The sequence below is a fragment of the Ambystoma mexicanum genome, chromosome 12, assembly GCF_040938575.1.
Source record: "Ambystoma mexicanum isolate Mex_15411 chromosome 12, UKY_AmexF1_1, whole genome shotgun sequence".
Taxonomy (NCBI): Eukaryota; Metazoa; Chordata; class Amphibia; order Caudata; family Ambystomatidae; genus Ambystoma; species Ambystoma mexicanum.
The window spans coordinates 1149493904-1149506122 of record NC_090936.1 but is presented as its reverse complement, the minus strand read 5'-3'; the positions used below and the strand labels follow the sequence as shown (position 1 = coordinate 1149506122).

The following is a 12219-nucleotide window of genomic DNA, read 5'->3' as shown; positions in this document are numbered from 1 at the left end:
ATTGCAGAAACTCCATATCTCTGCACAGGGGCACCAAGAAGACATCTTCGATGTCCAAGTTGACCTGATCCAAGAGGATTCTTATGAAGGGTTTGACCTCTTTGATCAAGACCCAGCCGATCAGGACCCACACTGGGATCAGGGGGATGACCAGGAATCTTGGCATACACTGACTCATACTGCTGACCCAGAAGTTATCTGTCTAGATCGCCCTACTACTCCTATGCAAAGAGATTTGTCACTTGTTGACGGACAGATGCTGTTCAACTCTCAGCCAACCATTTTAAAATGGCAACGCACAAAGCCTCTCCAGACTCAGACTTCGTGGGGGACATCCTCAAGTAAAAGGGCTCTGGTTAGCCAAGCAATCCTTCTACTAAATTCTATAAAAAGGCGGCTGGCCCCTTCTTTACTGTCCCCGTCTCTTACAAGGGCAGTCAACCCCAGGGTGGAGAAATTATTTTGCCCAGCACCCTTCGATTCCCCCCCCCCCACTCGAAAGAGGGTAGAGGGGGGGATAACCCTTTACTCAGAATCCCCTCTGGACAAAGACTGCAAGAAGCTTTAAGCCCTGGGTAAGCGGGTCACTGCCTCTGCGGCATACTCCACAAGGATTGCAAATAACACCATGCTCCTGTGCTGCCCAGTGGTGCCTAGTGCAGGATGGTCTTCAGGATTTTCCAGCCCACCCGATCACGCCTGCTGGCGGTAATGTCTGAAGGCAGACAAGTAACCCAAAATATGCTGAAGAACACACTAGACTTGGCCGAAATTGCTGTACGCACCCTCGCCCAGGGAACCCTACTAAAAAGGAATGCCTGGTTAAAAAAAAAACGTAGGGTTCAATCCCGAAACTTGGGCCTCTAATTAACAAGCCAGTGAAGGATTCCAAACGTTTTGGTAAAACGGTTGATGGTGCCCTAGAGACGACAAAGAAAGAACACAAGTCACTTAGCCAGATCATGGCTAAACCCTTTCACCAGTGTGGAGGTTCTCGTGCATGCCGGTCCTTTCGTGGCCAGTCCTTCTCCCGCTCGCCCCAAGGGCAATACGGCTCATGAGGTACCCTCTGGTCAAGGCTCCTCTGGTACCAGCAAAGACGCTCTCGTAGGGGCAAAGGTAGAGGCAGAAACTCTAATCCTAGAGGCTCCCTGACCTCCACCTCAGTGATTCTCCAGTACAGGTCCCCTCCCACACTTCCCTAGTCGGGGGTTGCTTGTCTTCATCCATCCATGTCTGGGTGGGGATCACTTCAGATCAGTGGGTACTGAAGACGCTGCCTACGGGTATTGTAGCGCTTTTATCCGACCACCTCCCTACAACCTACCAAGAAGCAGACGCCTGTCGCCAGAACATCTGCATCTTGCTGGAAGTTCAGGTCCTGCTGGAAAAGGGCGCCATCAAATCTTTCCCCCTTCTCCAGGTAAACATGGGTATTTTTTTCAGTGTACTTCCTTGTACTCAAAAATGATCTCAACATGCGCCCTGTTTTAGACATGCGGCCTCAACATTTCAGGATGACAACACTTAAGAAAGTAATCCCACTGCTGCAGCAGGGGATTACATGGCCACATTGGACATGAAAGATGCATACTTTCATATTTCAATGTTGCCAGCGCACAGAATTGTACCTCAGGTGTGTGATGGAGGACACCCACTATCAGTTAAAGGTTCTCCCCTTTGCCATTGCCTCAGCCCCAAGAGTATTCACAAAGGTACTGGTGGTAGTAGCGCCTCACCTGCGCAGGCGGTCCATCCTAGTCTATCCTTACCCCATTGACTTGCTCATAACAGTGGATTTGTACGGAACATGCCAGTCAAACACCCAGAAGAAGGTAGATCGCCTCTTCAACCTAGGATTCTCCATCAACGAGAAATAATCAAGTCAAAACCCCAGCCATGTCAAACAGTTTCTGGGGGCTCTAAGTCGGATCAAAGGCTGACTAGTGTTTCCCTCCGAGATGGTTCAGAAGATGCTGTTCCAGATCCCTCACTATGTAGCCAGTCACTAGGTGACCGTACGCCAAGCCATGCGACTGATGGGGGTGATGGCTTCCTGCATCTACCTAGTTCCTCACTCGTTTGTGCATGCGCCCCACGCAAGAATGGCTCTCGAGCCAATGGTGTCAGACCAGCATCCAGTGGGATGATCTAGTGGTTGTCTTGGCTTCCCTTGTTCAGTCTCTGCACTGGTGGTCAAGGGAAAATTTTCTGCAGGGGAAAACATTCAACACCACTGCAGTAGAAGCCACTCTCGCCACATATGGATCTCTGATGGGGTGGGGCTCACCTCCTTCAACAGACGGTGCATGGTGTGAGGTCTCCCGAAGTAGCGACCAATCACATCAACCTCTTGGAACTGCTAGCTGTGTTCAAGAACCTGAAGGCCTTCCAGACACACCTTCAGGGGAAAACGGTTCTAGTCCTCTCAGACAGTACTACGGCCATGCACTACTTAGACAAAAAATGGGGCATTCACTCTCTAGGGCTGTCCAAACTGTCCCAAAACATTTGGAAGTGGGCACTCAAACACATGTTCCTTCTCTCACAACCTGTTCCAGGGGAACTCAATCGTCTGGCAGACGTACTCAGCAGAGACTTCCCCCTACCCGTAGAGCACGAGTGGCGGCTACAAGAGAACATTTTACTTCACAGACAATGACTTATTTGCCACTCTGGATAACGCCCAATTACGGCTCCAGGTACCGACCGAACTTCTCCAATGGGCACGGTCTCTGGATAACATGGTCCGGGAGATTGGTCTACACCCCCACTTCCCCTTCTCAACAGAATAGTGCACAATATGCACCAAGAGCCCAAGAACCAGTCACATTGACCCTGGTGGCCCCTATGTGGGCCTGCCAGCCTTGGTTCTCCCATCCCATTGCTATGTCAGTCTCCCCTCCCAGGAAGCTGCCGTACCCGTACAACATGCTGTCTCAAGATCAGGGGGAGACTACATCCATGCCCTCAAACACTCAATTTAGCAGCCCCTCTCTTGAAGTCAGAGTTGGGCACCTTCAGCTCTCTCAGAGATACATGGACATACTCTGAGAGGCACAGATACCTACCACCAGACCCTGCAACTCCTGCAAGCGCTTTATCTGGTGTAATGCCAAAGGGCATCAATCCTATTGATAGCTCACCTAAAGATATCGTCCTTTACCTAACTTGCCTGTTTGATTCAGGACTGGTTTTCAATTCTCTGAAAGTCCACTTAGCCGCGCTTTTGGTGTCCACCACATCCCAGAGCAAGGTTTCATGATGGAAAATTCCTGTAATTAAATCCTTTATGGAAGGGTTAAAGAGACTTCACCCCCCATCTCCTACCCAGCTCCCGGATGGCTCCTGAACATTGTTCTTACCAGTTTAAACTCCCTTTGAACCATTGCACAAGGCTAGCCTTAAAGCCCTCACCTACGAGACCGCCTTCCTGGTGGCGATTACCTCTATAAGGAGAGTAATTGAACTGCAGGCCCTTTCAGATTCAGGTCCCAATCGTCACGATTCACAAAGACAAGGTAGTTTTGCACACACACCCACCTTTTGTGCCCAAATGTATGCCAAAGTTCCATGTAAACCAGTCCATAGAACTACCCACCTTTCTCAGAAACCCCACTAACGTGGCCGAAAGAAGCCTCCACACACTGTATGTAAGGAGAGCAGTTTACTATCAGGAAAAGATAAAGCCACTAAGAAAAACAAACCAGTTCTTCGTTTCATTGGTAGCTGGTAGAGAAGGGGACCCTGTCTCTAAATCCGCTATTTCCAAGTGGATCATAAACTGCACCACACTGTCTCTTGCCAAGAGAGATGTCCCCTTCACGCCTAGAGCACACTAGACTCGGGGCACATGGTCTACCATAGCATTAATTGCAAATGTTCCTCTAGATTCCATTTGCAAAACGGCAACCTGGAGTTCTGTACACACCTTTTCACAACACTACTGCCGGATACACACTCTAGGTTTGATTCTCAGGTGGGACAAGCAGTGCTAAGACGTCTTTGCTACTGGTTCGTTCACACATCCCACCACCACCTCTGGGTACTGCTCTCTAGTCTATGCACAGCATGCAATTCTAAGCAGATCCACAAGCATCAGAAGACATGCATTACTCAACGTAATAGCATTTCTGATGATTGGATCTGCTTGGATTCACATGCACCCACCCTTCCTCCCCTCGTGGAGTAGAAGGAACATAGACTTCTGTACTCGCTCACTCACTATAAGGCTCCCTCACAGCAGAAAAAATACAACCAGAGGGACTGCGACGCCTGAGGGATTTTGGGTAGACTACACGTCACGTTAGGGATAGTGTTAGTCACACCCATGTCGACGTCTCTTTCGATCTTCAAAAGAAAGCTGCAATACTCTGCGATTACCACTAGATGTTGGACTATATGCACAGCATGTGAATCTAAGCAGATACAATCAAAAGAAATGCTATTACAGTGAGTAATGCATGTACTTTTAGTCTCTTTATTGAGCGCAGACCTAGCTTTAAGAAGCAACAGATTGCTTTAGAGGTATACACCAATACAGATACACAACAGAGCATATTTCCGGTGGGTCTTGGATTCTTTTTGGAATTGTAGAATCATGGGGGTGAGTCTAATGTAGAAAGGGAAGAGGCTCCATAGTCTTGGGGAGTAGGCAAAGAAGGCTTGTTTTCTGGTCCTTTCCTTTTTGCAGCAACAGATTTCAACTTGCATGTCTCCTTGCTTCTGGTGGCGCACTGTCTGCTGGAGATGCTGAGGTTCTCCACAAGCTCTCTGGGTGACTTGAGGGCGACTGCCTTATAGACTATTTATTTGTGCTGTGAGAGCCAGTGAAGGTCAGACAGGGAGGGGTGATGTGGTTGGATCTGCATAGCCCCTTGATGAGATATGCGACCGCGTGTAGGGCACAAGGGAGGTTGACAGGAGGCCTTTGAGGAGTGCATTGCCCCCATCCAGGTGGGATAGGACCAGTGCTTGAATGTTGGATTTAAAGCTGTCCGGAGGCCAGAAGGGCTTCACTTTTCACAGGAGTGAGAGCTGATACCAAACTGTTTTCTTAACTGTGTGTCTTGAAAAAAAGATGTTTGTCGATGTGGAACCAGAGGGACTTTGCGCGGGAGGTATGCTTGGATGTTAACCCATTTTTAGAGCCTTCAGAATTGTCCCTGTACTGCTCGGTGGACTGACAAGCTCTTTCGTAGGCTACCTCGCCAGAAGCGTCGACTTTCTGCATTGGATTTTGTAACTTTAGTGGTCGCCAGCTTGTGCCACAAGTCATCTCTCCCTGATTACCAGCTTCCTATCTTCAAGGGAACCTGTGCTAGAGCAGCTTCTCTGACCGTGACTTAATTGACGCCCATTGACTGCAAATGGGGGTTGTGCCAGGAACTCTCCTTCCCCATCCTGTGAAGTATCCTGAAGAGGTATGCATTGTTGGATTCTTCATTTCTTCACCGGCAGGAATTGTATCTTGGGGTGGCACCTGACCGGATAACTCCTCGAACCCGCAACCACTGGGCACCTCAACAGAACAAAGGGCGGAAGATGGAGCCCCCAGCGAACTCCAGACAATCTATATAGACATCTGGAAGAATCTGAGTCAGGTGGTGCAAGTAAGCATCAGTGTCCCTGTTCCCTTGTCCTCCACAGGATAACATTGGGAACACGTCCGTTTCTCTCCTCTCCACTCACTGTTGATGATCTAACTTGGATTGGGTATTCTGTCCTTGTGCTAGCTCTGGGTCTGGAAGAAAGGGTGGAACTTAAATTATTCTTTAAATTAGTGAAATTAATCACCACCACCAGCCCATTGCCTCCTTTTGAAAGAGCTTCTACCTGTGAGAAACAGGTGTTGGGCCCTGTGCCCTTAGGGCACAAAACCCCATTTATCTTAGTGTTTGGACTTTTAGAGTTAGGTTGTTGTACTTGTGACTGGTTTCCATCATTGTATTGCATCTACAGTACTTGCCTTCATTGCTTGACTGTTATTTGATGTCTAATAAGTGAACCAACTGGAGACTTGTATATATTTGTATTCTAGATTTTTTTGTGATGGAACTACCTGCTAGATTACTTTTTCAGTGTGTTCTCGAGGGCTAAAATAAAGAAGTGTGTTTCTATAACGGACTTTCTGAATTGAATTACTGTGTGCTATTCTGCGTGGATTTATTGAGGGCCCCTTACCTCACTCTCTCCTTGGACGAAGCCTTGATTGCTCATCCACGTAGCTTGATTGGGTTTTGGATAACCTCTCAGAGACCCTGTCCATCATAACCAAAGTGGCCGCCTAAAATCTGTCCACTATGCTATATTCTAGAAATCCATCTTAGCAGCCAGCAAGGCAAAAGAATGTAGGCAGGAGGCAGAACGAGGCAAAAAAGGAGCCAGACTATACTCTGGGAGCGTTGAGACGCTCTGAGCCTCGCCTGCCCAGTTTAAATGGGTTTAAATTGAGGCTTTATGTTCCTGTGCCGGTTGCCATGGCAGCATGGGGACTCATTTCATAATGTGCATGCTTCGAGCCAGGAAACCTGTCCTCGGCATGCAGTCTCTCCAAGATGGCTGAGTCAGCAACATCCGTCAAGCGCCTTGCCATCCAGTCTCTGCACAAGGTGGTCAGCCAAGGTAGTCAGTGACCTACAAGGCACAGAAAGGTTAGCAAGCTTCCATAACCTAGAGTAATGCATGTCTACCTAGTGTGGGCCTAGGCGGTTTCTGTGGTATATCATAAACTAATTCCTATGGAAGACTACTTCAAGTTGGCCACATAAGCCGCCACTCATGCTTTCTGTCATCCGAATGCCGTAGTTGAAAGTTTTAGAGTGGATTTATATTTTGTTCAGGCAGGACTCTGGTTAAAACTGTCAAAGAACATTTTCCTTTCACCCATGGTTACAAGATGTTTAGTAATCTCACATAATTGAGGAAAGCGGGACATGGCAGTCGGCAAGTGACTAGTGCGCACCTAGTCAGGCACCACTCCCACCGTCCCTGATGAGTGGAGGGCTGTGATTTTCCCAAAGGACTGGTGGTTGGTGGTTTGCATCAGAGAATGTGCAAGGGATGTCCTTTGCTTCCTTTATGCCAAAGTCTTATTATTTTTTTTCTTCTTTTCTTACATTTTTGCTGCTCCACATCCAGCTCCATCCCCTTCCTTGGGAACAAACCCAGAAGTATGGGGACAGTGGACTGAGAGTGCGACTATTAACTAATTGGGATTCAAAGTCACAAATCTACCTCTCGATGCTACGCATTTTGCTGGACCAATTCACTCAGTGCTATTGCAAATAAAAAATTAACCCCGAAGGTGGGGCTTAAGGCTTCCACTGTTTTTCCTAGGGCATATGTCTGAAAATGAGGTGGAAAGGTTGCACATAGTGCTGTTGTTTTATTTTAACTGTTTTAACGTTGCTCTGAGGATCCTTAGCCTGACGGATGTGGAATGTTCAAAGCATCTGAATCTAAGAAAAAAACAACGGTTGAAATATTAAAAGTAAAACATCTTGCACGCTGCTGATTTTAGATTGTATTTATGCACAAGTTCATGATGCGCAGTTGTTTCCCTTTGATCACTTGGTTCATTCAGCGGTCCTTTCCTGCTTGGACTCCAGTTTATTTTGCCTTCAATGTTTCAGCGGCTTTCTCACCTTACCAGAAAGTGGTTTCCTTTTTAAAGTAAAAAAAAGAAACATTATAATGCTTTTTTATGTGCTTGTTATCAGTAACTTGATTTCTGGCCACTATTATAAGTAATGTACATTAGTCAACTAGCTGTTTCAACCTTTTAAAAATGGTGGTTTAAACATTTAGCCATTAAGTTTGTCGTCTGTACCTCTATCTGCAGAGGAATCCAATGGTGGGGTGAATATACATTTTTCCTGCATGAGTTAGTAGTGGTAAGTAAAGAAACCAAACATGGTGCACTTCTATCTGAATTGAATAATCCAGTCTCTGGGGATGGTCTTATACCTTGTTTGGTAGAGCTTTCATGCCCACAGTAAAAATGTCTTGGTTTTTCACACCATTCCATGCAACTTTAAATTACAAGTGCAAATGGTAGGAAGATGTTGCCTTTTGGAACATGTTATGCGTTTGGTATCACATCCCACCTTAATTTAGTGATCCCCTTGTTTTGATTTGGGTGCATACTTTACTTGGGCATTTTAGGCATTGGTGATTCATATGTTGCTTTTTCCTTTATAGGATCTGCGTTGGCTGCAAATGTTTGCAAAAAGATCACAGGGCGCCTTACAAGTGCAATCGCTAAGCAAGAAGATGTATCTGTACAGCTGGAGGCTCTTGATATTATGGCTGATATGTTGTGCAGGTAATCTGAACTGAGAACTCTCTTCTTTTAATGGGCTATACTTTTAATCCCAGCTATAACTCCGCCTTTTTGTTTATGCTCCCTCAAACATGAAAGGAGCACTTGAGACGGACAATTCTCTGCTGCTGTAGATTGAGGCTAAGCTAATAAAAGAACTTTGACATTTATGGGAAGTAGTTCGATATAACTTTCTATTTATTTTCAAGATCCTGTGGAACAAGTTTACATGTGGCAGTTTTGTTGCTGGCCTTTTGATGTGCCCATTTTGTTTAAAATGCACCCTTTATTCACCTCCATACCTGCCATGGTTGTTGTCCTGTGTTGCAAGATTAAGAGTTTTTAACGAACTTGAAACACTAGAATGGACCAGTTACATTGAATGTCCCTACTATAATGTAGGGAAAGAATCTCATGCTAAGAGACCTACTTGATATGTATGATTATGTGGACCTCATATAATTGATTTGTATGACATTGTTAGTGCCCCCCCCCTGTTGTCCTTGTGCTTCTCCAACCCCACTCTGCAAATCAAAAAGCACTTTGCTTAAGAAAAGGATTAAAGTGCGGCCAGCTTGTGGCAAGTGCAGGGGTGAGTGCAGACATCAAGTGTCAAGAGCTGGTAGGGGACTGTAGGGATACAGAAACGGCCCCCAAGTGCAGGTGTTGCCCGGCAGGCAGTGCAGGTGTGCAATTGGCAGGGCGGCGGACCTGGGCCCGAGATTAGAACGTAGTCAGGTGTTGGGGAGAATTCTCAGAAATGTTCTAATTCCCTTCTACCTTGGTGACCCCCAGCACTTTTGCTGGACTTTAGGACTTTTAATTTTTAACCTGGAGAGAGCGACCTTTTTCCCCACTCTCTCATGCATTTTTGTTTAATTTGAACTCTGTGTTTCTTTTGGTTTTGGAGTCTGACAAACTCCATAGGCATCATCTTTTTGCATTGTGACACACAGCACCTTTAGTGCAGTGGCACAGGGAAGTCTTTCTGATTTTCCCCAAGGTTTAAATACCTTCTCTTGGATAACTACTGTTTACAAGATCAGTGAAGCGAGATTGACTTTACTTACATTTGTAACTTTCTATACCCAGCACAAACTACCTTACAATAGGGTACTGGAGGGGTTACTTAGTATCTATTCCCTTTGTCTAGTTTCTCATGTAACATTTGTATGTTACCCTTTCTACAATTAATGGCTGGTGTCAGTGGTTTACTTTTTTACTACCATTGTGTGTTTTTACTGTGGGCTGCGTTCGCAGCTGCAGTAAAGCATCCATGGGTGCCCATGTCAAAATGTGCCTGGTCGTCTTTTTTCACTATTTCTTGTTGTAAAGGTCCTTCTTGAGATTTACTCTACGCGCCACACCAGGTTTGGGCCCTTTGTTCGTTGTCTTTGGCGGGATTCACTGGTGAAGCCCGCTTCTGAGGGAGGTGCCGAAACTCCCTGTACTTAATCCCCTTGTTTACAGGAATGCACTCAAAGGTGACTGGCCGGTTGGCTGTCCTTGGAGGAAAAGGCAATGTCTTTTGCTTGGAAGGCAGAGTCAACCACTGGACGAAGGAATCTGAAGAAAAACTTGGAAGAGACTCCTGGATCGTTGGTTTGCCCGCTAACGCCCTGCTGCAGTGCTGACGCTCCAAATTCACCTCGACTTGAGAAGGCTGCAAAGGACGACTTCTCCCCTTGGGTTGGTGGGACCAGTCGACCCCAAGACAAGCTCATCTGGACATCCTCTCAGAGCTGGCTCTACTTCCATTGCTGTTGCAGGAACCGATTGCCAGGGAGCGGAACACCAGAATCGAGTGAGTGTCTTTAAGTTGGAACCGAGCCACAGGAAGATCCTCCGTACTCCCTTGAAGCAGGGCTGACCAAGCCTGAGCCACCTCAAGAGTGCTGGACCCCAGATGCAAAGAAAGTCCAGAGTGGTAGCCGAGAACCGCAGTGGCGAGATTTGTGAGAGTTGCGGGTAGCTGAAACTGCAAGTGCACCGGAATTGAAGTTTGCCCAGGATCTGCAGACCTACACAGGAACAGAAGCCGGCTGGAACCAATTTCTTCAAACCAAAAGTACTGTAAAACTAAGGGGACTTACCTCTTGTTGTGCAGCCTTGCTAGTTCCCAGTGAAGACTTGACTTGGTTGCTTTTGCAGAGTTGCTTGCAGCTTTGCCTCTTGCTTGTGACCCTAGAGGGATTTCATTTTCTACAAAGACTTCTAAAACATTGTGCAAGACTTTTTATCCACCTGCAAGAAGTGCTTCAGCCCACCTAGACTTTTGTTCAATTAACATTGGCAGTCTTGGCTCCCTGAGAGACTCTTCTTACCTCTGACTTTGTGCTTTATATTTCCCCCAGGAAAGGGTTAATCTACTTTGCATTGGAGGGTTCAAAAAGTAATTACCTGCTTAGGAATATTTGTTAACCTTTTGTTTTATTTCCCAAAACCTTTTCTTTGACACCTAACTCAGTATTGCTCTAAATGTACCAGTGATATATCAATGTCCACAGTGTCGAGTTATTTAAGTCACCGGAGAGTGTAGGAAGTGTCTGTGTGCCATCTCCAATGAGGCTCTACTGATTGATACTGAGAGTGTGTATTTTGAAATGTATTTTTGTCACATATATTGTTCCCTTCAAAAGAAGGCTTATTCAACTGACTATTAAACTAATAAATAATTGTTTAATCAAGAAACCTTGAATCTTAGAGTTTATTTGGTCAACTGTCACTGTGAATCTATGTGATAACCCTACAGCTCACATTGACCCCTCTTGGGATGAGCCTGGCTGTTCAGCCACACTACCAACCTGTGTAGTACAGACTTATACCAAAGGTTGGGGTTCCGATTGCCATGAGGACAAGGTTGGTGTGGTCTCCCAAAGGGTCCTGATACAATCTTGCTACAAGGTCTTGAGGTGCTTCCGGAACCATAGATGGGTCTCATGTTTCGGGGAGGCAGAGAAGCTGCCGAAGAAAGAGATCCACCACCAACATGTTGCTTGGAGAAGTGACTGACCCTGAGGGAGTTGGAGGCGGATGAGCAAAGAGCTCGAGAAGGAGGATATTTAGGAAGAGAGTTGAAGGTATTGAGGCCCCAGGCCCAGAAGGCCTTGTGGCCAATGCAGAGGGTTTTGAACTTGATCCTTGCAGCCACTGGGAGCTAGTGCAGAGATTTCAGTCCTGAAGAGAGATGATCCCTGGGCTTGAGCCCAAGGGCAAGTCTCAAAGGGCGGAGAGTTGAAGCAGGCAGATTTAGGAAGAGGCTGTTGCAGTAGTCCAGCCTAGAGAGACCCAGAGCTCTGGAGACGGTGAGCTTCTGGGGTAAGGAGAGGAAACGAAGAACACCTCTGAGGAGGTGCAGCTGGTAGTGTGACTTCTTAGAGATGTCAGAGATGTGAAGAGAGGAGTGTGTGGAGTCGAAGATGACCCTGAGGTTTTTAGCCGCACAGGTGGAAGCAGGAAGAGGGCCAAGAGAGGCTTGCCAGAGAGTGACAGGAAAGTAGGGAGCAGGTGTGCCGATGAGGAGAATCTGTCTTAGTGGCATTAAGGCAGAGATGATGGGCGGTACACCACTGCTGGATAGAAGACAGTCCTAGATGAGAGGAGAAGAGGTGGCGGTTCCTGCTTTCACTGGTTACTGGTGTCTTGTTTCCCATCAACCTCCCAGAGTTGACTAAGAATGTCGAACATCCCTTTTTGTAGTTTGCTTTGGATTATTTAGAAGTCTTCCGAACTGTATTTAACTTCATGTTCATCAGATTGAATGCTTATTTGATTTGCCTGTCTTCATTCATTGATTGAAAGGTTGTTGGAGCTCTGTGCATCTCTATCTCTATATATGTATCTATTTCTCTCTCGCTCATATATTTCTTTTTTTTTAAACTCTTTTTATTAGTGGT

At 46.4% G+C, this 12219-nt stretch overlaps 1 protein-coding gene across 1 annotated transcript in view; it reads left to right on the top strand.

The window, feature by feature from the left end:
* CAND1 (cullin associated and neddylation dissociated 1) overlaps positions 1–12219 on the top strand; it is a 769151-nt gene that overhangs the window by 228570 nt on the left and 528362 nt on the right. The window contains exon 4 of the mRNA XM_069629730.1: positions 8203–8326. Within this exon, the coding sequence (XP_069485831.1) occupies positions 8203–8326 (124 nt within the window). The remainder of the gene's footprint in view (positions 1–8202; positions 8327–12219) is intronic.